Here is a 23,165-nt window from a genome sequence, read left to right as displayed (position 1 = left end):
CTCTAGCCCTCCGCGAGGCTCGTCTCGCCCGACATTAGCCAGCCACGGAAAAACCTCGAGCTTCGTCGAATCGGTTCGACTAACCCGGGAACGATCATACGACGCGTAAAATTCGCAAACCCCTCCCACCCCCTCCGGAAAGTCCTCGAAATCGTTGCAGCAATCTTGCTCGCGCGTTCGAATCGAGTTCCGAAATTGTTTCCCCCCTTTTCTGAGACGATCGCTGGCTGAACCGTTGTTCGCACGGTCGCCGAGCAGTCGGCTCCTGCGAGCGAGGAATTTCTCGACGATGCGAAATGTCCGCGATACTTTGAACGCCGCGGCGACGCGACGCGGCGGATGACGAACGGCGGTGGCTGACTGGTCGGTTAATTGTCGGCTTTGTGCTATAACCCGGTTATTACGGTGCGCGTCGTAGTTTAGTTGGGGTGGCGAAAGTCGGGAACGACGGCGAGAGAGAGTTCCGCCGCGTCTCGACGCGCTTTTCGTCGCGACGCAACGACGGGTTCTTCCGTATTACTTTGGTACTTGCGTCGCCGTCGCGACGGCGAGGCCCGCTCGATGGATGCCGGACACACGTGTCGAAAGTTCGCGGGTGTGCACCGGTCCGCTGGATCCGTGTTCTCGTCCGTGTGCATTTTTATTGGGAAACAGCGGTCCCCGAGCGTTGCTCTTTAGCCGTTGGAACCGGGACGGACCGTCGGAACCGTCGAGACCGTCGACGCCGGAGTGTCCCGGAATTTCATAAAATTGGGAAGCTCCGATCCAAATGAACGTTGGAAGCGCATGCGAGAGTCCGCGTAATATGCATGCAGTCTGTATGCAGCCGGCAACCTGGGGTCGCCGTGGGACAAATGAAATGGCACCCGAACGCGGACGCCCGACATATTAATTCCGTAGCGCGGATGCGACCGTGGAGACCGTCCAAAACGGATCGGGAATGAAAAACATAATCTGCCTTGTACGCAGTCTTTGCGGCGTTCGCGCGAACGCGGACGCTTCCGGTACGTCCGGCAAGTTTAAATGCGAACGGCGGAGAGACAAATACAGTTTCGTTATCTGCAAACGCCTAATGAATAGCGAAACGCTGGACGCTACTGAATAGTAAACTCTGCCTGGGGACGACGACGGGGAGGATAATCAGCGTTATTATATGTACATCTTGACTACACTTCGCGGTGTAAAGTTGTAGTTATCGTTGGACCGCGATCTTCGTGTGTTCGTGGGAAAAATGTGTAGCTGAAAAATCAAATTATGAAGAGGTAAGGAGAATTGAACCCTTTGCACTCGAAACGGAATTAACGCAAAATTTAACATAGCTTTTCCGACCCACGGTTTTTCCATTTTATATGATCCAGTGCATTTTATGAAATTAAATATTGTGACACGTGCAACAGTTACGTTTTCAACAGCTCTTTAAATATAAACAAATTTGATTAATAAAATTATTTTGAGACCTGACATAATAATTTTTAACAGCGCCTCGGAGTCGCCACTCAAGCGCAAAGGGTTAATAATGCTGTTGTAGTAGTTTCAACGTAACGAAGTTATTAATATAGACAATTGACTTTTATTTATTAAAATTTATTCATATATATTATATATATTTATATATTTATTATTTTATTTATTTAAATTTTTATTTTGCGTTAAGATCCGCGGAAGAGAGTGAAAACGGTAACAGAAGCTGAAAAGAATAAAACAAAGTCGTGGGTCTATGTTAATATATACAGTATGTATATAGTATATGTTATATATAATATGTATAAATATATGTATAAAATATCTATCGTGTCTTTTATATTCTGCATTTTCAGTTCAATAAATTTCGTTTAGGCAGCTTGACATAAATAAGCCAAAAACATAGGGTAAATCTTTACATAATTCTGCTGCTTTAATATCCAAGTGTGATACTTTTGTGACTTCCGGTGAGACTATGGCGTTCCACAGAAAGGGAACTAAAGCGGTGGTCATTGTAGTTAGCAAGTATCCCGTTGAATACGAGGTATCGCCGGTCTCGGCTTTTTAGTTCACGTTTCCGAATACTGGAACACCAGGTACTTGGAAAGTCCTTTTGTCTAATTCGTCATCTTCTTCGTCTTCTCATGTCCCCTCTAAACGCCCATATTTTCCTGAAACTAAACATTTGATCCTGATATCGATTTCAAATTCTTTACAAAATCTTCAAAAAACTATGATAATATTACGGATAACATATATTTGGATCTCTCTCTTTTCAGAGACATTTAATAGATAATGAATATCTTGGGGTGTAGAAATGTTCAGGAGACACTCCTGTATTTATATCATATAAAAAAAAAGTTTATTTATTATTGTATATATGGAGAACGAATGTTTCTTGCCGTTGTTGCCGTAAGATACAATGTAAAGTCTGGCAAGAATCAATTGCTGTTTGGCCAATATTAGCGCCTCTCGTGACAAAAACAGGAAGCTCCGTTCAGGGTCCGTACAGCGCCAATCAGTAAGTGACAAAACGCTCAAACCGGCAGCCAAATGATGCCGACAGTCGGTTTTGGCTAACAGTTTGAGCGTTTTGCCACCGGGATAACTGGCGCTGTACGTACCCTGAACGGAGCTTCCTGTTTTTGTCACGAGAGGCGCTACTATTGGCCAAACAGCAATTGATTCTTGCCAGACTTTACATTGTATCTTACGGCAACAACGGCAAGAAACATTCGTTCTCTATATATACAAAAATAAATAAACCTTTTTTTTATATGGTATAAATACAAGAGAGTCTCCTGAACATTTCTACACCCCAAAATATTCATTATCTATTACATTTAAACTTTTATTCTCCAAAAGAGGCGCCACATGTACGCTGCAGGATCGCCTAAAAACATTAATTATGGCAAAATTAGGCGTAAAGGTTCTAGAGAATCTGCCACACCGATATCGTGTAGAAAAGCCGAACGACTGTAGAGTGCGCTACGTACGTATTTTATCTATCAATATGGCGGCATTGTTTGCCCCTGCCCCGCGCATAACTCATCTACCGCATCAATGTATGTATACACTTTGGGCTCCGTCCTTTAGATCCATGGTTTGAAATTTAAACTTTAAACGGTAGTAGACACAACATTTTGAAAATAATTTTTTATGGTGTAAAGGAATCTGAGGAGAAAATGGCGTTTTACGATAATGACCACTGGCTCCTGTCACACATCCGCGATAGCTTTTTATTGACAGACAACACAGGTACTCATCTTGTTAAGGTTACTACATGTCAACGATTTTGAATGCGAAGCTCATACGTTTGTTACAAACTTTGTACGATACGATTTAAGGCCAGTGCGAGATAGTAATGGTCGGGGAGGATATCCCTAAACAATTAAAATCGAATGGCACGTTGCAGTGTTATCCTGGCATGGAAGAAAGCGACGACGAAGATCTAGATGGCCTCGGCGAGTCTTACGACGTACAGATGGGTAAACTTTTTCTTTCAAAAAGTTGTCATTCTTTGTTTATGATACAGAGATATTGATATAATGTTTATGTTGCAATAGACATGGAGTATAGTCATAGAGAACGGTCTAATACTGCTAAAAGACTAGAGAAAATGGATCTTGAAAGAAAAAAAGCTGCCAAAGTAAATATAAAGTGGGAGAATAACCCCGCGATATCTCTTACCCAACAATCAGAGTTATTTCAGAGAAAAGACTTTCGTAAAAAGACTGGGCAAATTAGTAAAAGGCAATCTCTTTTATCAGAACAACTGGAGAAATGTCCAAACTTACCGCAAAATCCATTTATGGAATATGCTAAATTCGATGGTAGTGTACGTATGAATGTATCGTATGAAGTTGTAATCATAGTACGCAAATATTCTTGTTTAAATGCGCTTTGTACACAGGCACAAGTTGATATCCCTATCAGAAAGTACAGGATTTTTATGTGTATGCTACCGAAAGAGCACAGAATGTATCCTTTACAAGTAATCGTAGTTGCTACCGCAAAAGTATTGGAGTTCATTGGATTAATTTGTTACAAATACTCGAACGAACATCCTGACCATCCTTTAAAGTGCGAGTCTTTCTCGTACAATTATCTCTATCTATTAAGCTCCTACAATTTGCCCTCCGTAAACATTTTGATATCATGTATTGTTTCCAGAGAAGACATCACAAGATACGGCTTGTATTTCACTGAAGATGACGGCGAAGTTGATTGGGATTTACCGTGCCTAGACCCGAGAGAAACCATTTCAAAATTTGAATTTACGGCACTTGGCCTTACGGAAATGAAACCAAGTGATCGAGCGAGACACAACATGATCACTCGTGTGGAAACGAAAGACGAAGAAAGCTTTATAGAGAGACAGAATAAAGAACAACAAGAAGTTGCAGAGGACTTGGCAAAAATGGAAGGACACACCACTGCCATGGAAGCTCCATTATACCAATCATACAGGCATCTTATTTTATATGTATCGTTGATCTTCAATAGCATTTTACAATTAATTCTTTCGCTTCCTTCGCGCAGGGTATACATAATCAATAAAGTCAGAACAAAGACTGAAATCTGCCTGGGAATCTCAGGTGAAAAAATTGAAATCAATCCAATAATAACTGGCAAAGGTGCTGGGCGATTTTGGAACAGGCAACGCGCAGTTAGCTACCAAATAGACAATATTGCCTGGTGTGAAATTACAGAAACAAAGGGATCAAAGACTATTTTTACGTTAGTTTATACGCCGCATTCTTCTACTTCCGAAAATATCTTAGGTGTGTTTTCGATATTTTATATAACAAATTTGATAATTGAACTTTATTAACAAGTAAATATCTTTGAATAGTGTCATCTGGACAATTCAAAAATCACGAATTCGAGGCAGATTCGATAACTGGCGAGGAGATAGTCAGAAAAATAAATCATATACTTGAATTACACAGTAGTACATCAAGAAAAGAATACTTGGCACAAAAAGAGAGAAAAACAGCTCGGCGCAAAAGTTTTCATTTGCACAGATGACAACTCTACTGGTTTCTCTGTTCCATTTTAAATTATTTAAAACATTAATCATTTCAATGTGATCAAGATATAAACACAAATTTGCTTCAACACAAATATATCATTATCAGTTTCATGGTAATGCCATAAATTTATTTGATCAAAGAAAGAATATTTGTTTCAAATATCTACGAAGTAAATAATGTTTTTACATTATTCTGTAATTCATTCAAATCTATATCAATATATGAAAAATATATTAATTCTGTACAAACTCAAAACAATTTTGTTCCTTCTGTCACACATGAACAAATATATTTATTTTACTCTTATAAAAATAGGAAGTCTATATATAAATATTTAATTTTCTTATAGTAATCGCGATATACGTATGTCTGTGTGTGTGTGTGTGTGTGCGCGCGCGCGCGTGTGTTTGCTATAATAATATGGTGTGTGTCATGATTTTGTCTTCTCAATAATCTTTTCTGTTATTTTACGAAGTCCTACCTCCATTCTCGAAATAAATTTCTGATTTACTCTGTAAACCATTTGGTTTAGAATTGATAGTTTTACTGTTTTTTCTCGTAACTTTTTATTGTTTTCGTAAATATTCTGATAATTTGGGCGGGCCAAAACGAACGCTCTTTCAGAATCTGTTAAAACAGTTAGATCAAAAGGTTGCCTTTGGCTTTCTAATCGCAATTTCTGGTTCAACAATCTTTTCCGTTCCGATTTCCTTTGTTTCAACATAGTTATCCATTGCTTTCTCTCATTTTTAAGGTTATGTATATATTGTTCAAAATCGAAATCGTCTTCTTGTAATGTTTTTGATGCATAGTGTTTCATGTCATCATTGTCCATAGAGTTCTGATTTTCTGTAAATTTTATATTTTAGGTTAGGGAGGCCGAAATGGCTTCATTGAGCAAAGCAATCGAAAAACCCGAGTTCGAATCTCAGTCCTAATCTTATTTGATCGGGAATCAGGACTATTTCCTGGCACAGGTATATACTAGCTCTAAGGAGTAACATAATCGTTCCCAGCTTTCAAGAAAAGAAAGTAAAATTATTTCAAAAGCTTAGAAAAGTTAGCAAGAAATTAATAAATTTTTTGTTAAACACTACGATCCTATTTTAATACACAATTTAAAGACATTTTTTTATCTTTAAAACTTAAACAATAGAAACTATAAATATGTTGGATTGTACCTAACCTTCACATTGGTCAAAATCAACTATACGACTTTGAAATACAGAAGATCGACGTTTGTGAATTACTCTGTCACTATTCAACGGTATTTCCAAATGCGATGCATCACTATCACAATGTAGGCTGCAGTTCTCCATTTTGATAAATATTTCAACGTAATCTTCTTATACACGTAGCTTGCATCAACAGTAAACGTTCGTTATTTTGTACTTTGAAAACAAAACAATCACAATTCAAACTAACTGCATCCAAATTCCGCCATTTAAAAAACTCAGTTTGCTGCCATCTGTGCCAAAACGTCGAAATTAATCAGTACAATAGTTTACCGCTAGATTACACCACAATTATTTTTTAACGTTTTTGTTTCGTTAAATAATCAAATATTAATTACAAATAGAAAATAATAGTAAGTAATGTTAAACAATTTCATTTATCTAAATTTCTCTATTCTAAATTTCTATTTCTCTATTCATTTCATGAACAGAGCTGGAGGAAAAAATCTACACATGTATGTGCTACATTATTGTGAATGCAAGCATTTGAATTTACGTATTTTATACACGCTGCGACATTTCGTGTATTAATGCGAAATATTGAATTATAAAGAAAAATATATAAAATTATTTAATAAAATACTCGTTTTTTTTAAATGTAATAATTACATGTGTTAAGAGCGAATACGAATGTTTCCAAAGATCATTAGAGATTGTTATTGAACACTCCAGAAATTTCTAACAGTACTGGGGTGTCGTACAATCTCGCAAAGTGCATTCTGTTTGAGTCAGTGCTTGACCAAAACGTCGAAGGATTGATAGTAATTGAGAGTGCAGTACTAAGAGTACGCGAACTATATAAAAACGTAAATTCTATCATAAATTATACTACAGTAAACCTGAGAAACATTTAATTTTTCTCTGTGCTGTTGGATTTGTTTAAATTATACTTGTTGGTCAATTTTTGGAAAACTATGTCTACTAAAGCTGACGAGGTATGGAAAATTTTTTCACGTTTATGAAATTTTTTCGTTTCGTTATGGTAATAAAAACAGCTTCCTTTGTTAAAAAAAACATTCTAGAATTTTTTAAACAATATACGTATTTATGGACTTTTTGAATATTCATAGCTTTTTTAGTAAATTTTTGAAAATATGAATGTCGGTTTATTTTATTTTTTTAAATAGCAGCTAACGCTATGAAAAATACAATAGTCCTCTTTTCTTGTTACAGGTTAAATTGGATATAGAAGAATTAGACAAATTGCTTCAGCAAGCAAGTCGACAGAAAGTTAAAGATGTAATTAGTGTTGAGATTCGAAAGTTACAAACAGACTTGAAGAAGTTACAAGAAGATGAGAAAAGTGCACCTATAAAATCCTCCGATGCAACAGTCAATACTACTCAGAAATTTTATGAAGTTAAATTAAATAATTATGGTTGGGATCAAACGGACACATCAGTAAAGTTATATGTTACTTTGGAGAATGTACAACAGTTGCCTAAGGAATCTGTTGTATGCAATTTTACCGAGAAATCTTTGGATCTGCATGTTCTTGGATTAGATAATAAAAATTATGTTTTAACAATTAATAATCTATGCGAAGAGATAGAACCAACCAAGAGTTGTTTCAAAGTAAAGAAAGATATGGTTATTGTTTCTGTTATTAAGAAAGAAATGAAAACATGGTCACACGTGACAGGAATAGAAAAGAGGATAAAAACATCAAAATCGTCACTTCCTGATATGGATGATGAAAGTGACACTGGATCAAAAATAATGAACTTAATGAAAACAATGTATCATGAAGGAGATGATGATGTGAAAAGAACAATAGCCAAAGCCTGGACGGAGAGTATGCAGAAAACAGCTCCTGGTCTGTCAGATCTTCAATTTTGTGACTAAACATACTCTAAGACCATAATTTGCCAGATATTAATGCTTTGGAGATGGAATAGTCCAATTAGAATAGGCAGTAGATCTAAAATGCAAATAAAAAATTTGCATTATGATGGTATCAATTCTTAAAGTTTAATTTACAATTTTTCTTATATATTAGGCTCAGTACGAGTTCTAAAAGCCATCCCCAATGTGTTAATGTACAGAATAAATCTAGACCTAAAATTTCCATGCACATACATTATTTTGATACAATTTTATTTCGTTTTTGTGTATTCTAAATATTACAGTAAAGAGGAATATTTACTAATTTGTGTAAGAGACATTAATTGACTGATATTTGTTTATCCTTAATTAGACTAATTATAACATAGTGAACAAATTTTCTATAGACATTGCTGTATCTAAAGAATTTAGAAAGAAAAGAAGTCTTACATTTCTAGACTATGTAATGACTTTTTGGTTCTCCATTCATAGTATATAAACTACATTGTAGTGTACTGCTTACAATAAAGAATGCACAAAACAAACTGCACAGTCTGATTTTTTCCATTTTGAACATAGGTCACTATGATTGAATTGTACTATTTCTCATAACATACAACTACCCAACAATGATACAATTTCACAGTGGTCGCACAATGAAGATTTCTCAATTCTAATTCTTAATTTCTTATTTCTCCTTTTACCTATCCTTGATATGTATCCCTGATGTATAACAATGAAACATTTTTCAAAAATTAACTCAATATAAGATAATAATTTAACGAGTTTTAAAATAAAATATATTGTGATTATTTTATTATGAAATATCTTATTTTGCGACTACATTTTCAGATTTGTTTCATCATTAATTAGGTTTAAATTTTCGAAATATTTATAAAATTGCATATTAACTTTTAATAAGAGTAAGATTTAAAATTATTACCATGTCCACACAATGAATTTATGCATTTTTCATTATGAAAGGGGTAAACTTGGGAATATTAGCATAGTTTTTTACTGTTACACATGTACACAAGGTATGTTTGATTTAGAATTAAAATACAGAATTTGTTATATGTATATTTTTTAACTTATATTGCATGATAACAGATGCGGTCATACAAATGAAATGTAAAGAGAAATTTATTGTATAATTATATATATGGCACTTAAAACTTATACATACATGAATTTGCTTAACAAATGAATATGCATTAAAAATACGTGGTTCCTTATTTAAACTATACTTGCAGTGACTAATGTACTTCTGGCATATGGACCTTATATTTTAAGGCAAATAAATGTTTTATTTATTTAGTTTTGAATGTGTCTAAATAATATCTTCATTGGATTTATGCTACATTTTTGTTAATAATAATAGTACCCCCCAATCTTTATTGGACTATAAACAATTCTTGCAGTAACAGTTTTAATTTGAAATCACGAAAGTCTATTACAACTTAATTAGTTCTATTACCAATAATACTTATCAGAATTGTTTATTACATTTAATTTAATTACTTATTAAATACGGAAATGTCATGATAATGTAATCACAATTAAAAGCGTATCTAATGTAACACAAAACCTTTATCACAGCGTGTGAATTGTACTGATGCAGTAATTCATGACAAAATTTTTTCAATGTTGCACTGCTAATTTGTATGATAAAAATTTGCATAGCATTAACATAATACAAATTTTTGAAAAGAAAGTATTCCTATGAATGTGTAGTACTTGAATGAATACACTCACATTTCAAATTTCCTGTTTAAGCAGGACTTATTAGTTTAAGATTCTCCTGTGCATTAGTGAGTGGAAGCATGTAATAGATGTATGAACATGTATAAAATATTACAAACAAATACGTTTTACATAAAATACTGAAATAATTATGGCTACGAAGAAAAAGAATTAGCTGCATCATTTACTGCTTGCAAATTCTTTTTCTCTAAACTTATAAATGCTACCTATGCGTACATATTAATATTTAAATGTTTGTAAAATATGTGTAGATTAATGGTATATACAATTCGAAGGTAAAATTCAGATTTCCGTTAGTTTCTAGAAATTATAAAAGTTCCTAAAAATATATAAAAATTGTTCTGTGGCTTCATTTTACAGGTTACTCACTTGAAAGAAAAAATTATAACATTATATTTGTATGTGTATAAAATTCGCATAATTCGTATAAATAAGCTTCATTGCGATTTACATGCCGTTATCGTATTTCGATCTAGTAAAATTTAAAGAATTAAACTAACAATCAAGAAAAATGTAACTTAAATGAAACCAGTTTTGGAAACTCATTTATAAATGGAATAAAAATATAAACTAGTTATGGAACACGCATGTATATATGTATATAAATGGAGTAAAAATATAAACCAGTTATGAGTATGAGAATAGGGAAGCAATTGCTATACAAAGTTCACCCAAGTAATCCTTGCATATATTTTCAATATGCAATGAATACTTGATAACAATATAAAAGCAAAATTGTAATCTTTTAAGAGAACTTAGAGCATAGAAAAATAGTCTTTGGTTTCCAAGATGAGACTCAGTTACCATTGAGTTTCAAATGATAGCACTGTTACTCAAATTGCCATGGAATGATAGTTTCATTCTAAGATGCCACAGCTTCATTGTAAGAAGTATTGGAAAGTTGCACTTCACGACTTGTTGTTTGAAAAACATCCGTCATAGCGCTTTGCGTTTTCTGAATTAAATGCTCAATATGGTCTGTACTTAAACCTTCTGTAGATATCGGTGGTAACGTCGTTATAATAACTCGACCTTTGAAAGATAAGTAAAATTTTATTTTAATATTTGTATTTAGATACATATAAATTTGTGACTTACCTGAGTCGAACCTTTTCTCTTTCGAGGATAAAAAGTAATAAGATGAAAACACAACTGGCAATATAGGTAACTGAGAAGAAATGGCAACGTGAAAAGCACCCTTCTTAAAAGGATGAATTTCACCAGTATTATACCTGGTGCCTTCAGGGAAAATCCATAACTTAATCTATGCAGATGATGCATGGAAATACATATGAATATCGTTTGAGGTTTTCTGTTCATTTTTGCAATACACTTTTTCCACTAAATTACCTTGTTATCTTTGATGTGGCTTGTGGCAGTATTCATGACCATACGGGCTTTCTCAGAGTTCATTCTATCTATAAATATCAAGCCACAAAGCCAAGCAGCTAAACCGAATGGCCATGCATAAAAAAGCTCCTTTTTTGCTATAACTGTACATTTCACCATTACTGGCCATATTTGAAACAGTCCCATTATATCCAAAGAACTCTGATGATTTGATACTATTATACATGCTCTATCTTGTTCTAAATGCTCTCTTCCTCTGAGTTCCCAACGTACTCCCAAGAAATTAGTAAGACAGGAACATACAGACGATGCTAATCTAAAAATAAATTGCATATAAACTTTTTAAAAAAATAGCATGTAATTCGTTGATACGATAAAAAGTACACTATTTGTATAAACAACAAATTTATTGAAGAATGATAGATTATTTCTAAATTTAGGGAATTTTCATTTTTCTTGACTACATAATTAAGTGTACTTGGTAACGGTGTACAGTTAAAAATACGGTTTAAATTATAAGACGAAGCAGATTCTGTATAAAAATGAACAGACGTGTCACTGTTAAATTGAAATGTCGCGCGAAATACACCGCCAATTTGAAAAAGAAGAATATTCACTATCGCCGGCACATATGCATCTACTATTCAATCAATCGACAAAATTATAATAATTGTAATGTTAATATAAATAGGTTAACATTTTTCTTCTAATTATCACATCGGTATCGTATCTTTAAAACTCTTGCCCGCCTTCGAAGATTGATAAATAGAATCAAGATCCGCACATTTGTGAAATCACTATCATCGAAATCAATAGAATTTCATTTCGAAAGGAATATTTCTCAAATTTGTTTTGATTAATAACTTGAACAACGCCTACGTAAAGTTCTTAGGGTAAATGGTTAAAGCTATTCAAACAACCACCGCCACCGCCACCACTACCGTTACCACCACCATCAGCACCACTGTATCGGAACTGCTGCTGGACACTATACATATCACCATCGTTCAATAAATTTGCTCGCTGCTACATTATCTTTCCAGGCAGAATAACAAGGGAACAAGAATGTCAATAAATAAAGAATACGAACACACAACGGCAGAAAAATAACAAACGAAGATAGTAGCGTTTATAAAATTTGTTAGTAAATTACTAACACAAAGTTCTTTACGTTCCGTGGACGTAACACCATGAGTGGGAGCAACGTGATCGAATTAACCATCACATATCCGTAATAGAGGAGGAACTTGAAATAGTAACGAAAGGTTCTGTTCATCTCGTAGAGAAATGGTAAGACTAGAATGAAACCAACAAGGATCACCTCAATGCATGACGGTGCCATCTTTTATGGCGATAGAGGGCGGATACTACACTAAAGAAGATTTTTTCAATAACACACAACGCGAACAAAGTGATTTTGCACGATCTTACGATATCGTAAGGCTTCGCACGCTGTCACGGATTGAGGAAGACCCTCGACTGTCATCCATGGACTGATGGACTGCTGAGTGCTGGTTCACCGTCTTATAACGTTGCCGATCCGTTCGCGCGACTTCGTCAGAGTCGAATAACATACACTTTGAAATGTACTCTGCGCACACTGCCACAGGCGCATACGGGCACACAAAGTTTGTTCTCGTGTTGGGATCAAGGGTGTTCCCTATCGCTTCGGACCCCTCTCATCCCTCTCTCTCTCTCTCTCTCTCTCTCTCTCTGCCTTTCTCCCTCGCTCCTTCATTCTCTTTGTCCCTCACACTTCCATACCCGCTTCTTGACATTTGGCTGACAAAGACTGTTTTTCATTGATATACAAATTATTTAATTATACATTACAATTAATAATTGAAATAATAAGAGTTCATGTATAATTATGATTAGTTAGTTAGTTAATACTTGATAGTTATCAAACACAAACCGAGCAAATACTTTGATAACTGGCCTTAAGGCTCATTTGCTTCCATCTCACTTGACAACGAAGATAGTATTTTTAGTTCGACGATGTCTATATCATGACCATTAGCACGATTGCTTGCGTTCAAATATGATCTGAAAAAGTAGGATGAATATAAAACCATTCGATCATTATTCCTCTTCTTTCCTGTGCACGTAATTCTCTTTTTACTTGATCTAAGTAACTAGTTCTGCAGTATTGTTATTTCAGTTTTTTAACTTATCACGCCATATTATTAATTTTCAATATTTCGCACATTCGAAATACACAATAACCTTGATAAGATTATAATTCGATCAAGGACTGGAATGTATATCGCAAATTCATTCGTGCGAGAATACGTACTTTATATCGATCTCTGCACAAATTTTGTCTTTACTGAGAAGTATAATTTTTATAATCGATTTTCTAATGAATTATTTGACACAGCTCAAAGAGTAAATTTAAATTTAAATATTTACTTCCAGTAATTTCATATATCGAATTAATATCGCATCGTAGATTGTAGTTCGATACTTTGCGCGGCAAATAAGCAGGGACATAATGAAATTCAAATTCTGCTTAGTTAGTAACTTCTACAAGAAGTCTGTGGTATGGTTGGTTTAGAGTAAGGTTAGTTTGCTTTGCACACGACATCACTAATCCTGCCCTCATGGTGCTTTTGTAGATATTATGATATTTATGCCAGTACAATCCAATTCTGTATATTATTTCAGTTGTTGAAAGAGTGTAAGTGATACAGAGCACGTTCGTAATTCATATAAATTGCGTAATATTGTAGGCGAGTCAGTGTTAATTGGCGATTGTTAACAACAGATTTCGGTACGTCATTGAAGTTTCAACTTTTAGAGTCCGACACGATACTATATTATTTAAATGTCAAAGCAAATATTAAAATTCATATATTTTTTGTCAAAGTTACGTGCTAAAATTTGAACTGGGCGTGCTTTAGCTATCACGTGGATTAGTTGGAAGACATAATTCAAGTTGGAACATACAAAAACAAATTCCATTATGCAAGTGATTTCCCAGGAACATGAGAGTACGCAAACTACGATATTAGCGTTATTATTGTCCCAAAAAGGTGGGTGTACACTACCTCAATTATGCAAGGACTATTATGACATGGAAGGTGAAGAAATACCTTGGAAAAAGTTGGGATATGTTTCCTTAATGGATTTTATACACAGTATGTCAAAATCAATTAAAATAGAGTACAGCCAAAATACACTTTTTTTAAAAGGTATCGCAACTAATAAGTCCAAACATGTTGACAAGCTAGTGACTGGTCAAAAAGATCAAAAGGCACCAATTGGAAGAAGAACGTATAAACCAAGTCATTATTATCCAAGAACGTTGTCTCCTAAGATACATATACCATCTGAGATATTAAGCATGATAATTGATATCGTTAATGAACATCCAGATGGCATCAATAAGGATTTTATACTTCAAAAAGTACAAATTTCTATGCCGTATACAAACATAACAATGAGTGAGATGGAAGAACAATTACTTGTGTTATCGCATAAAATTTCTGTATCAAATAATAAAATATTTCCAGTTCAAAGTAAATCACAAAATTTTAGTTCCAAAATGCCAATAATGATTGCAAGTGGAGAAGAAGATTCAGATGATTTGCTAGACTATGTAGAAGATGATTTAAAATTTTTGCCTCCTGCAAATGAATCTACTTCTAAAAAATTACCTGCAAAGAGTAAAACTACATCTAACTTTATAAAGGAATCTGTGAATGCAACACAGTATAAATCTAAAAGCAACACCATAAATGATGGATACAATGATGTTACCCTAAGAGCAGAAACCAACGAAAGTAATTCGTATAATACATATAATTACAATGATAATGTTGAAATCTATACAGAAGATAATAATTACGATAGAGTAGAGAAAGAAACTTATCTTGAAAATAAACATACTGAGGATCTTATAAATAGTAGAATCAAATTTCGTTTGGAGAAACTTATTCAAAATAATCCTGATGGCATTTGGTGTGCTGAGCTTCCAGAAAAATATTTAGAAGAATATAAAGTAAGCCTAAGTTATACTGAACTTGGTTTCAGTAGCGTTAGAGAATTTGCATCATACTTGCCAGAAATCTTTCATTGTGTACAAATTGATGAGGTTGGAGACTTCATGCTCTATTATAGTAAAAAACAAGTACCTTTGATTAATCCAAAGAAGAAACAGAAAACTATAAATCTTGCGGAATTACATCAGATTTATCTATTAGATGAAGAAAATGAAGCTCTTCCAACAACTTTGGTACATAACATTTTCTCTAAACTTTGATATTTATAAATTTTAACAATATGTAATATATTTGTGAACTTTCAGACACCTAATACATGTAATCAATTGATACCAGAGGGTATAGTAACTATTGGAGAAAGTGTAGGTCATATAGATGTTGCTGACCTAGTAAGAATTGAAAATCCTTACATAGAAGTTGTTGTTGTAGAAGTATTCACTCCATCATTCTTTTGGATACAGCTTCGTAAAAAACAAAAAGCATTTAAAAAATTTATGAATGATTTGAAGTATGTATAATTAAAATGAAGTCTTACAATGTAGAGTATGTTCAAATAGTAAATGTTCATTTTTTTTGTAGTCATTTTTATGTTGCTAAACATGAAGATTATATTATACCACCTGTTGTATTAGAAAAAGGCTTAAATTGTGCATGCATATATAACGGAATATGGCACAGAGGTATAATAAAGGCGGTAAAACCGGATTTGCAAGTTACAGTAGGTTCATGAAAGTAATAGAAATTACGTTGAGCGAATTCAATGTGACAACATATTCTGACTGATAATTATTTATTACAGGTAATGTTTTACGATTATGGAACACTAAAAACATATCAACCAATTGAAGTGTATTATTTGCATAGAATATTTTCTGTTCTACCAGCACAAGCTATTCCTTGTGGTTTATTGAATACAAGGCCATACAAAGGAATAAAATGGACACACAGTGCTACTCATCATTTTGCTATAAAAACATCAGACATACCTTTGGTTGCAAGAATAGCATCGACTAATGAAATGGTAAAATCAGAATTTTCAATACATTCGAAACAAAACTCACTTATTACTTTTAAATTATTATTTAGATTACTGTAACGAGTTTTGGTGATTCGTGTGGAATAAGAGTTTTATTTGGAATTACATTTTCTCGGATTTACAGATCTTATTTTATTACGGGTTCTTCAAGCCGATAATGCATTCAGACTTCAGACATTCGCCTCGCTGTCCGAGAACGGCCGACGGTCTCACTTTGTTCTCTCCCTCGGATCAGCAAAACAAGGCTTGCTCTCGTGCTTCCCAGAGCTCGTAATTTACACATAATCGTTGCTATACGCGGTTCGCGTTTAATCAACGAACGTGTCGTGAAGCGTCCGCTCGCTTTTCGTGATTCTGTACTTCGTGCCGCGATCCTGCGAAGCAGTCTACAAACTGCTTTTAGAATTTTTGACTTATAGATTTTTCTGTTTTTGCAAGCTATGTTCCTTAATATTGACCTTTTTTTTTATTTAGGATAATTCAATGATTGTAACATTAACCGACACATTAGGAGATGAAGATATACACATCAATGATTGGCTAGTGGAGCAAAAACTAGCAGAGCATGGAAAAATGGTTTGTATGAAAACGCAAAATTTTCCATTTCGTTACTATTTAAAATGTCAAACGTATAGAAAGCAAAAATCTGAAAAATCTAAAACATTTCAATCTTCCGAAGCGGTAGAACCAATAAAATGTGAAACAAAATCGTCACATAAACTACAATGTTTATACGAAAAAGTCATGAATCTCAAACTGCGTACTAGATCTTCTAATAGTAATTCTAAAGAATGTAACGATAACGTTATAGTGAATCAATCTTTAAATTGTGACTCACAATTAAGTAAAAAGGAAAAACCAGAATTAAATAATGAATCTCTTGGTAATAATATTGATAACAATGAATATGATGACGTCTCGCCTTTGCAATTTACCAAAGAGAAAAAGATTTGCCAATTATCAAACGAGCAAGATGATATTTTAAGAAATTATAGCAGTATACCCAAAACATATGCTTACCGTTTCGATGTACAAGATCCTGAAGAGGAATTAAACATAATAAACCCAGGCGGTTATACAGATATGTGCAATGGACAGCGTGAGTTTAAATACATGGATTGGTCTATCGCTGAGGAAAATGTGGGACAAGAAGGTCATATAATAAAACAGAAAACTCCAGAAAACACTTATAAGTCTATATCGGAAAAACGAGAAAAAATATCGCTGGCAGAAACTTATTTTTTGAAAGCAGTTCAAAATAGTGTTCATTTTGCTGAACGAGACGAAGACATACGCTGGTTGCCTAATGGAAATATCAATAAAATGGAGGATCCTTCTCCACTTGTATTAAGAAATATACAGAAACGCGCGCATAGAAATGCAACAGGGAAAACTATAGCTATACCTAAAAATATTTTAAACCGTCTAATAGAAAAGGATTCACCTGCGGAAATTTTTGAGTCCTCAACAATTTCATCGAAAAGTATAAATGAAGCATCATCCAACATGTCTGTACAGGAAAACGATAGCATAGTTAACAATGATTCCACTCATCCGGAAAACGAAAATAATGAAAGAAACGTTTATGATGAAAACTTAAAAATTGAGTCTGACAGCAATAATACATCTCAGATGGACAGTTACTACGTATGCATGAAACCACGTACTATTAAACGCGAATTGATAGAAATATTGATGACAAAGCAACAGGAATCGAGTTATTCTTCGATACTGGATTCAGATGACCTCAGTGAAGAAAATTCCAGTAATCATGACAGTGAACTTAATACTGATGACCTTAATAATGATGAACTTAATTCTGCTGAGACAGAAAACATAGATTTAGATACATCAAAGTCTTGTATTCATAGTGCTACCAATAGTAATGAATTTTCCGAAGAACTCGAGTCTTCGGCATCTTTAACGTCATTGGAAACGACATCTATAAGCAGAAGTGAGTCGTCTAAAGAATCAGTATCTTCGGAAACATCGGGATTGGCTGAAAAATTATTATTAGTTCAATCACCTGACACGGAAGAATGTAATTTAACAAGACAGTCAAATGTTGGAAAAGAATCACCACAGGAATCCACATTACAAGTAGTAAAATTAATAGAGAATAAATCAGATAAAATATCAACAGAATTAATACCAATAAGCAAATCATTGACGTTTGATCTACCGACAGATGTATCTACTGTACCGATTCTCAATGATGTTGATTTAGAATCCGATGAAGAAAAATGGGACGTACACGTGGGACTTTCGGATCTTCATCATTTCTTCAAAACTGATTCTCCATTAAATGGAAATGTTGGAAAGACACTGGAATACAACAATACACAACTAACAATAGAAGAAATTAATAATCCAGATTCGATTAAAGATACAAACGAAAACAATATGGAAAATAGTAGCATAGACAATAAAGAATATTCAAATAAAAAATTTGAAAATTTACTTAATCAACATGGCAAGTCTATTTCGACTTCGGTGTCTACAATATGTTCTGAAAATAATGTGAACTTAACTAGCAGAGTAAAATCTGGCGAGTTGCAAGGAAGATCAAGAACATTAAAAGAACTATTGAAGAAGGCAAAGTCAAAACAAAGAAATGAAATCGATGGATAAATACTAATAGCCTAAAATACATTCATAGTAGACTGAAAGATGTTTTTAAAGTTATTAACTTTAATAATAATTACTTAATTTTAATAATAAATTAATAATAATATATTTTTAAATTAATTTTCTTTTTTTTATGTTTTAAACACCCTAATTTTAGTTCTTACACGATTTATTCACGACTACAGTATTTTTCATAAATTTAATGTCTTATATAATATAATCTTATAATCTTACATAATAATCTTATATTTGTAATATATGCTTAATCTTAGAATGTTATTGTTCAGTTATTTGATGTTTTGATATCAAAGTGAAACTGAAATTTTGGAATTATAAATATCTATTTCTTTTATGTAATAGTATAATTGAAGTTTTGAGTTTTTGGGAAAGATACATCCTTTATGTTATCACTTAACATATATGTACTATACTTCACATTCAGGCAATAAATAATTTTTATAAGAAAATCAACCGTGTACATTTACTTTATTTCAATGTCTTTACAAACTATGCAATGATCTCATAAAGTGATCATTTTTCCCAAACTAATGTATTTATATTATTAAATAGATGAATATTATACTTTAAAGTATTTGATCATTGTAGAATTTGATTATTTTCATTTCTTTTTATATAGGGAGACAAAGTTGATATGCATAATTTATTGCTATATGTGGAAGACAATTTACTGTTTTCACCCGAGCAATGCTATGAGAAGGAAACTGGTTCGCCTGATTCTGTCGACATTAAAGTAGAAGAAACATCTAGCAGCACTTGTTTGATAACTCCACAAAGAACTTTAGAAAGCAAGTATTTCGAGGTTCCTTTAAAACAGGAATTATCTGAAGAAACTGATAAGTTAACAACTTTGGAAAGCAATTTACAAGATCAAGCTCAAGTTAAAATTCCCTCATTTCCACAATTTATTCAAACAAAAAGGAACTTAAATCCGTTTTTGAACGATGAACTGATCTGCAATCAGGATGAGATTAAAGTAGCGCCTGGAAAGCTATTGCAGTTGTGGAACGAAAACGTGAAGCTGCAAGTTCAAATAAGCGCAATATTTGAGATACTCTTTAGCAGAGTTGTAACTAATTCAGGAACAGGTGACAGTTCAGTGAAAAATAAAAATATTTTAGATCTAACGGAAACTTTTTCACGTCTCAACGTCAATAGTAACTCAATGTCAACAAATTTAGAAAATGTAAATGTTACAAATCCATGTACATTTGCTACTAACGATGTACAAAATGTTGGCAATCTTTCTCGTGATTTGGTAAATGATAATTCGAATCTCAATAGTTACACTGATATCCTACAACATTCCCTTACCAAATTAAATTCATTCTACTCAGATATTGCTATGGCTGAAGGCAGTAATTTACATACAAGTCAATTGTTTCCAAATAAATCTATAAATAAGAATGCACCACCAGGATTTGAAAAGGTTGCTTTGGAAATAAATTTGAAAAATCAGAATAAATTAATGAACGGTGCAAACATTGCCTTACCGGAAACATTAGAAAAGCCTACGAACTTCAACATACCCTTAAAAGAAACTAATCCCTTCAAGGCTGCTATAATAAATCAGATGCAAACATCGCAAAAAGAATGTTTAAACAGCGTTGACTTGTTTATTTCAAACAGTACTCAGGAACCAGTTGTCAAACATAATTTTACGACTTTCGAAGAAAATGGTACTGCTATCCTAAATAGTAATCTCGGTAATTCAAAAAGAAATTCTGCTGAATATTCATTTGATTACCAAAAGTATTTTCCTACTTGCACTGTGAGCACTGCAGATAATATCAATACTAACTTAAAATATCTGCCCACTAATTACACGTGGCCTAATGATATCAACAATATGGGAATTACTACAAATGATCCTTCAACAATCCAAAGAACAGAGAGTAACAATACATATTCTTCTGAATATTATGATATCTATACACCATCGTACCTCAGAAGTTGTTCACAAGAACACAAACCGAAGCAAGAGGAGGATATTTTAAGACGCCCCATTTCATCAGTAGCTAGTTGCATTGATCATACTCTAAATTATGGTAACAGTCGTATGAATACGTCGTGGTTAACAAGTAATAGTTTCTCGCCTTTCGTTCGAGACAATAAAAACGTTGACGAGGGATACCTAACGCGACCATCTACTTCGCATACCATGGATAGATTATCTCCGTTGGCACAAACAATAGCACATGTAAATCAATACAGTGAATCTGCAAAAATATGGTCCACGTCGCTTGTAGACAAATCTGTGCAGTCTGATGACGGCGATAAAATATATTCACAGACCATGAAAAACAGAGATATAAAAGCAACATGGAATAGGAATCAATTGCAGAACAGCACCGACTATTCATTGCCAATAGATGCATCATTAGGTTGTTGTAAGCTATATATGAAATTAATTGGTAAGTATTTCTATAACCATAAGCTAGCAAATAAGTGGTGTATGTTACTTTTGTGATTTTTTTTCATTTAGAAACCCGAAGGTGTCAAATACATACAATTCATTACCAGAATGACGGGTGGCTAATAGTACACGAATTTATATCATTTACTGAGCATAAGAACATTTCCTACTTGTATGATGTTGTACGAATCCTAGATATTCATGTACCATTCATGGAAATTGACAAAACTCAGTGCTCGATAAAATTTGTAGATACAAACGGGTAAATAACAAATTAATTTAATCAAAAACTCTTAAAAGATACTTCATGGCTTGTTTTTACTAATAATAATATATTAATAGAAATTATTTTCATTGTATATTTTCGGAAGACTACAAAGATTCTATTTGTTTGTTTTAGTAGTTTGACACAGCAAAGTAAAGATGTTCTGAACAGTAGGGATAATCTTCATTTAATACCGTTAAAATCAGCATTGAAATTGTTGAAGATACTAAAAATTATTTCTGCACGAGACTTAAGCGATCTTCTTATCCATAAAAAATTTGAGACCGGGATTATGCACGACATTTGGGTAAATATAATAATACCCTTAATATTCATATAGGGTGTCCGACTTACGTGTCTAACATTTTAATAGATGATTATGTAAACCTATGAAATATTTGTGACTTGTGATCGAACACCCTGCATATGGTATTCTCCGAATATTTTACAACGTTATAATATATTACACTGTTTAGGTAATAATGTGTGAATACGGGAAATTCAAGTATCACATCGAAAACACAGGACGACTATGAAGTATCCGTTTTATACTTTTCTACGATTAATGCAAGTAAGACTACGTTAGTTATTGATGATATCTTTACGTTGCCAGTGGACTATTTGTTATTGTATGGGGGTACAATTTAAACATACAGTTTTTTTAATTTTTTAATAATATAACACTTCTACCTCATGAAATGAAAACTTGTTAAGCTTAATTTGGAAATTATCCCGGTAATTTTTATTTCTATTTAGAACAAATTTTGTTGAATAATTATTACACACAATGTGCATATGATAACAGATTCATTCTATTACGTGTATAAGATATTCTACTATAATGTATTCGTATATAAGTATTAAATCGAGTATCTCGACGTCGTATTTTTCTTTCTTATCCTTTACCAATTAAGCAAAGAAGTAATTAAAACTAAATTGAGTTTCGTATGTATGCGCTATTGGATACAGATAGCTCCATCTGGTGAAAGTTAGCTGTAACTTCGTCGACGTAAAAACCGAAGTGCGCATTGTCCAACATTGTTCATCGAATTGTGTTTAAAGTACGTCTGATAGTTGACAGTCTTGTTTCCTTCTACACTCTAAATTTAAATTCATATTCTTCAAAATTTTAGTGAAACAGACAGAATGGCAGGCGAAAGTTCAGACGAACCAAAGCTAACCGGATTATCGAAACACTTCAACAGTATCACTGATCGTGGTCGAGCAAATGTCAGTATAACCTCAACGTTTTGCGACTATTCGCAACGTTTGTCAATTTGATTTTGAAGTTACATTGTGTCGCAATATTTGAAAATGTCTTAAAAATACTATTCACTTTTATAGGTTGCTAAAGCCACGTACGCCGGACTTGCTTTGGTGGTTCTTTACATTTACTTAAAACCAAAGAAGGCTGCCGCGAAGTAGGATGTAACCTCATAGATATATTACGTAATAATTTCTATACTGTAACTATGACCTGAATGTAATAAAAGAAGAATGGACAAGTACTGGATTATTAGTTTTTCCAATTCGCTGATTTATTTTTGTAAACTGTCTATGGATGAACAGCCTAGACGGTCCCAAGAATTTATCTATACGTTATAGCTTATTGCTTAAACTATTATTCT

At 33.5% G+C, this 23,165-nt stretch overlaps 6 protein-coding genes across 18 annotated transcripts; 4 read left to right on the top strand and 2 right to left on the bottom strand.

Moving 5' to 3' along the window:
- The first annotated feature begins 2,882 nt into the window (after positions 1-2,882).
- Positions 2,883-5,255, top strand: Sin1 (SAPK-interacting protein 1). Of its 4 annotated transcripts, none has more exons than XM_033470846.2 (7): positions 2,883-3,026; positions 3,132-3,219; positions 3,309-3,449; positions 3,528-3,799; positions 3,875-4,044; positions 4,135-4,745; positions 4,817-5,255. In XM_033470846.2, exons 2-7 carry the CDS (start codon positions 3,147-3,149, stop codon positions 4,990-4,992), a joined length of 1,443 nt encoding a protein of 480 aa, XP_033326737.2. In that variant the 5' UTR covers positions 2,883-3,026; positions 3,132-3,146; the 3' UTR covers positions 4,993-5,255. The 4 variants fall into 4 exon arrangements, with proteins under 4 accessions (XP_033326737.2, XP_033326748.2, XP_033326757.2 ...); XM_033470857.2 differs by lacking the exon at positions 2,883-3,026 and having other exon boundaries at positions 3,033-3,219; positions 4,135-4,431; positions 4,504-4,745; XM_033470866.2 differs by lacking the exon at positions 2,883-3,026 and having other exon boundaries at positions 3,033-3,219; positions 3,377-3,449.
- LOC117220676 (uncharacterized) lies at positions 4,774-6,453 on the bottom strand. Its single transcript, XM_033470886.2, has 2 exons — positions 6,184-6,453; positions 4,774-5,846 (listed from the first exon to the last, which is right to left on the bottom strand). The coding sequence occupies exons 1-2, from the start codon at positions 6,314-6,316 to the stop codon at positions 5,428-5,430; spliced, it is 552 nt and encodes a 183-aa protein (XP_033326777.1). The 5' UTR covers positions 6,317-6,453; the 3' UTR covers positions 4,774-5,427.
- A 266-nt stretch (positions 6,454-6,719) lies between these two features.
- On the top strand, positions 6,720-8,601 carry LOC117220664 (calcyclin-binding protein). Its single transcript, XM_033470878.2, has 2 exons — positions 6,720-7,167; positions 7,406-8,601. Exons 1-2 carry the CDS (start codon positions 7,147-7,149, stop codon positions 8,075-8,077), a joined length of 693 nt encoding a protein of 230 aa, XP_033326769.1. The 5' UTR covers positions 6,720-7,146; the 3' UTR covers positions 8,078-8,601.
- Positions 8,602-9,116: 515 nt separating this feature from the next.
- Positions 9,117-12,890, bottom strand: Agpat1 (1-Acylglycerol-3-phosphate O-acyltransferase 1). Of its 2 annotated transcripts, XM_033471917.2 has the most exons (5): positions 12,602-12,805; positions 12,328-12,466; positions 11,171-11,486; positions 10,919-11,084; positions 9,117-10,852 (listed from the first exon to the last, which is right to left on the bottom strand). In XM_033471917.2, the coding sequence occupies exons 1-5, from the start codon at positions 12,654-12,656 to the stop codon at positions 10,683-10,685; spliced, it is 846 nt and encodes a 281-aa protein (XP_033327808.1). In that variant the 5' UTR covers positions 12,657-12,805; the 3' UTR covers positions 9,117-10,682. The 2 variants fall into 2 exon arrangements, with proteins under 2 accessions (XP_033327808.1, XP_033327816.1); XM_033471925.2 differs by lacking the exon at positions 12,328-12,466 and having other exon boundaries at positions 12,602-12,890.
- Positions 12,891-13,244: 354 nt separating this feature from the next.
- Positions 13,245-22,415, top strand: LOC117221104 (tudor domain-containing protein 5). Of its 8 annotated transcripts, none has more exons than XM_076524302.1 (11): positions 13,245-13,733; positions 13,838-13,943; positions 14,074-15,407; positions 15,480-15,682; positions 15,754-15,892; positions 15,974-16,195; positions 16,685-16,786; positions 19,476-21,270; positions 21,342-21,534; positions 21,673-21,844; positions 22,014-22,415. In XM_076524302.1, exons 3-11 carry the CDS (start codon positions 14,136-14,138, stop codon positions 22,071-22,073), a joined length of 4,158 nt encoding a protein of 1,385 aa, XP_076380417.1. In that variant the 5' UTR covers positions 13,245-13,733; positions 13,838-13,943; positions 14,074-14,135; the 3' UTR covers positions 22,074-22,415. The 8 variants fall into 8 exon arrangements, with proteins under 8 accessions (XP_076380417.1, XP_076380415.1, XP_076380430.1 ...); XM_076524300.1 differs by having other exon boundaries at positions 14,040-15,407; XM_076524315.1 differs by lacking the exon at positions 13,245-13,733 and having other exon boundaries at positions 13,740-13,943; positions 14,040-14,205; positions 14,365-15,407.
- Positions 22,416-22,501: 86 nt separating this feature from the next.
- On the top strand, positions 22,502-23,045 carry LOC117221189 (ATP synthase F(0) complex subunit k, mitochondrial). Of its 2 annotated transcripts, XM_076524377.1 has the most exons (3): positions 22,502-22,598; positions 22,671-22,767; positions 22,882-23,045. In XM_076524377.1, exons 2-3 carry the CDS (start codon positions 22,684-22,686, stop codon positions 22,960-22,962), a joined length of 165 nt encoding a protein of 54 aa, XP_076380492.1. In that variant the 5' UTR covers positions 22,502-22,598; positions 22,671-22,683; the 3' UTR covers positions 22,963-23,045. The 2 variants fall into 2 exon arrangements, with proteins under 2 accessions (XP_076380492.1, XP_033327831.2); XM_033471940.2 differs by having other exon boundaries at positions 22,562-22,767.
- Positions 23,046-23,165: the final 120 nt, after the last annotated feature.

This window comes from Megalopta genalis, chromosome 1 (assembly GCF_051020955.1).
Source record: "Megalopta genalis isolate 19385.01 chromosome 1, iyMegGena1_principal, whole genome shotgun sequence".
Classification (NCBI taxonomy): Eukaryota; Metazoa; Arthropoda; class Insecta; order Hymenoptera; family Halictidae; genus Megalopta; species Megalopta genalis.
Note: the sequence above shows the minus strand (reverse complement) of the source record. Positions and strands in the feature narration are given on the sequence as shown.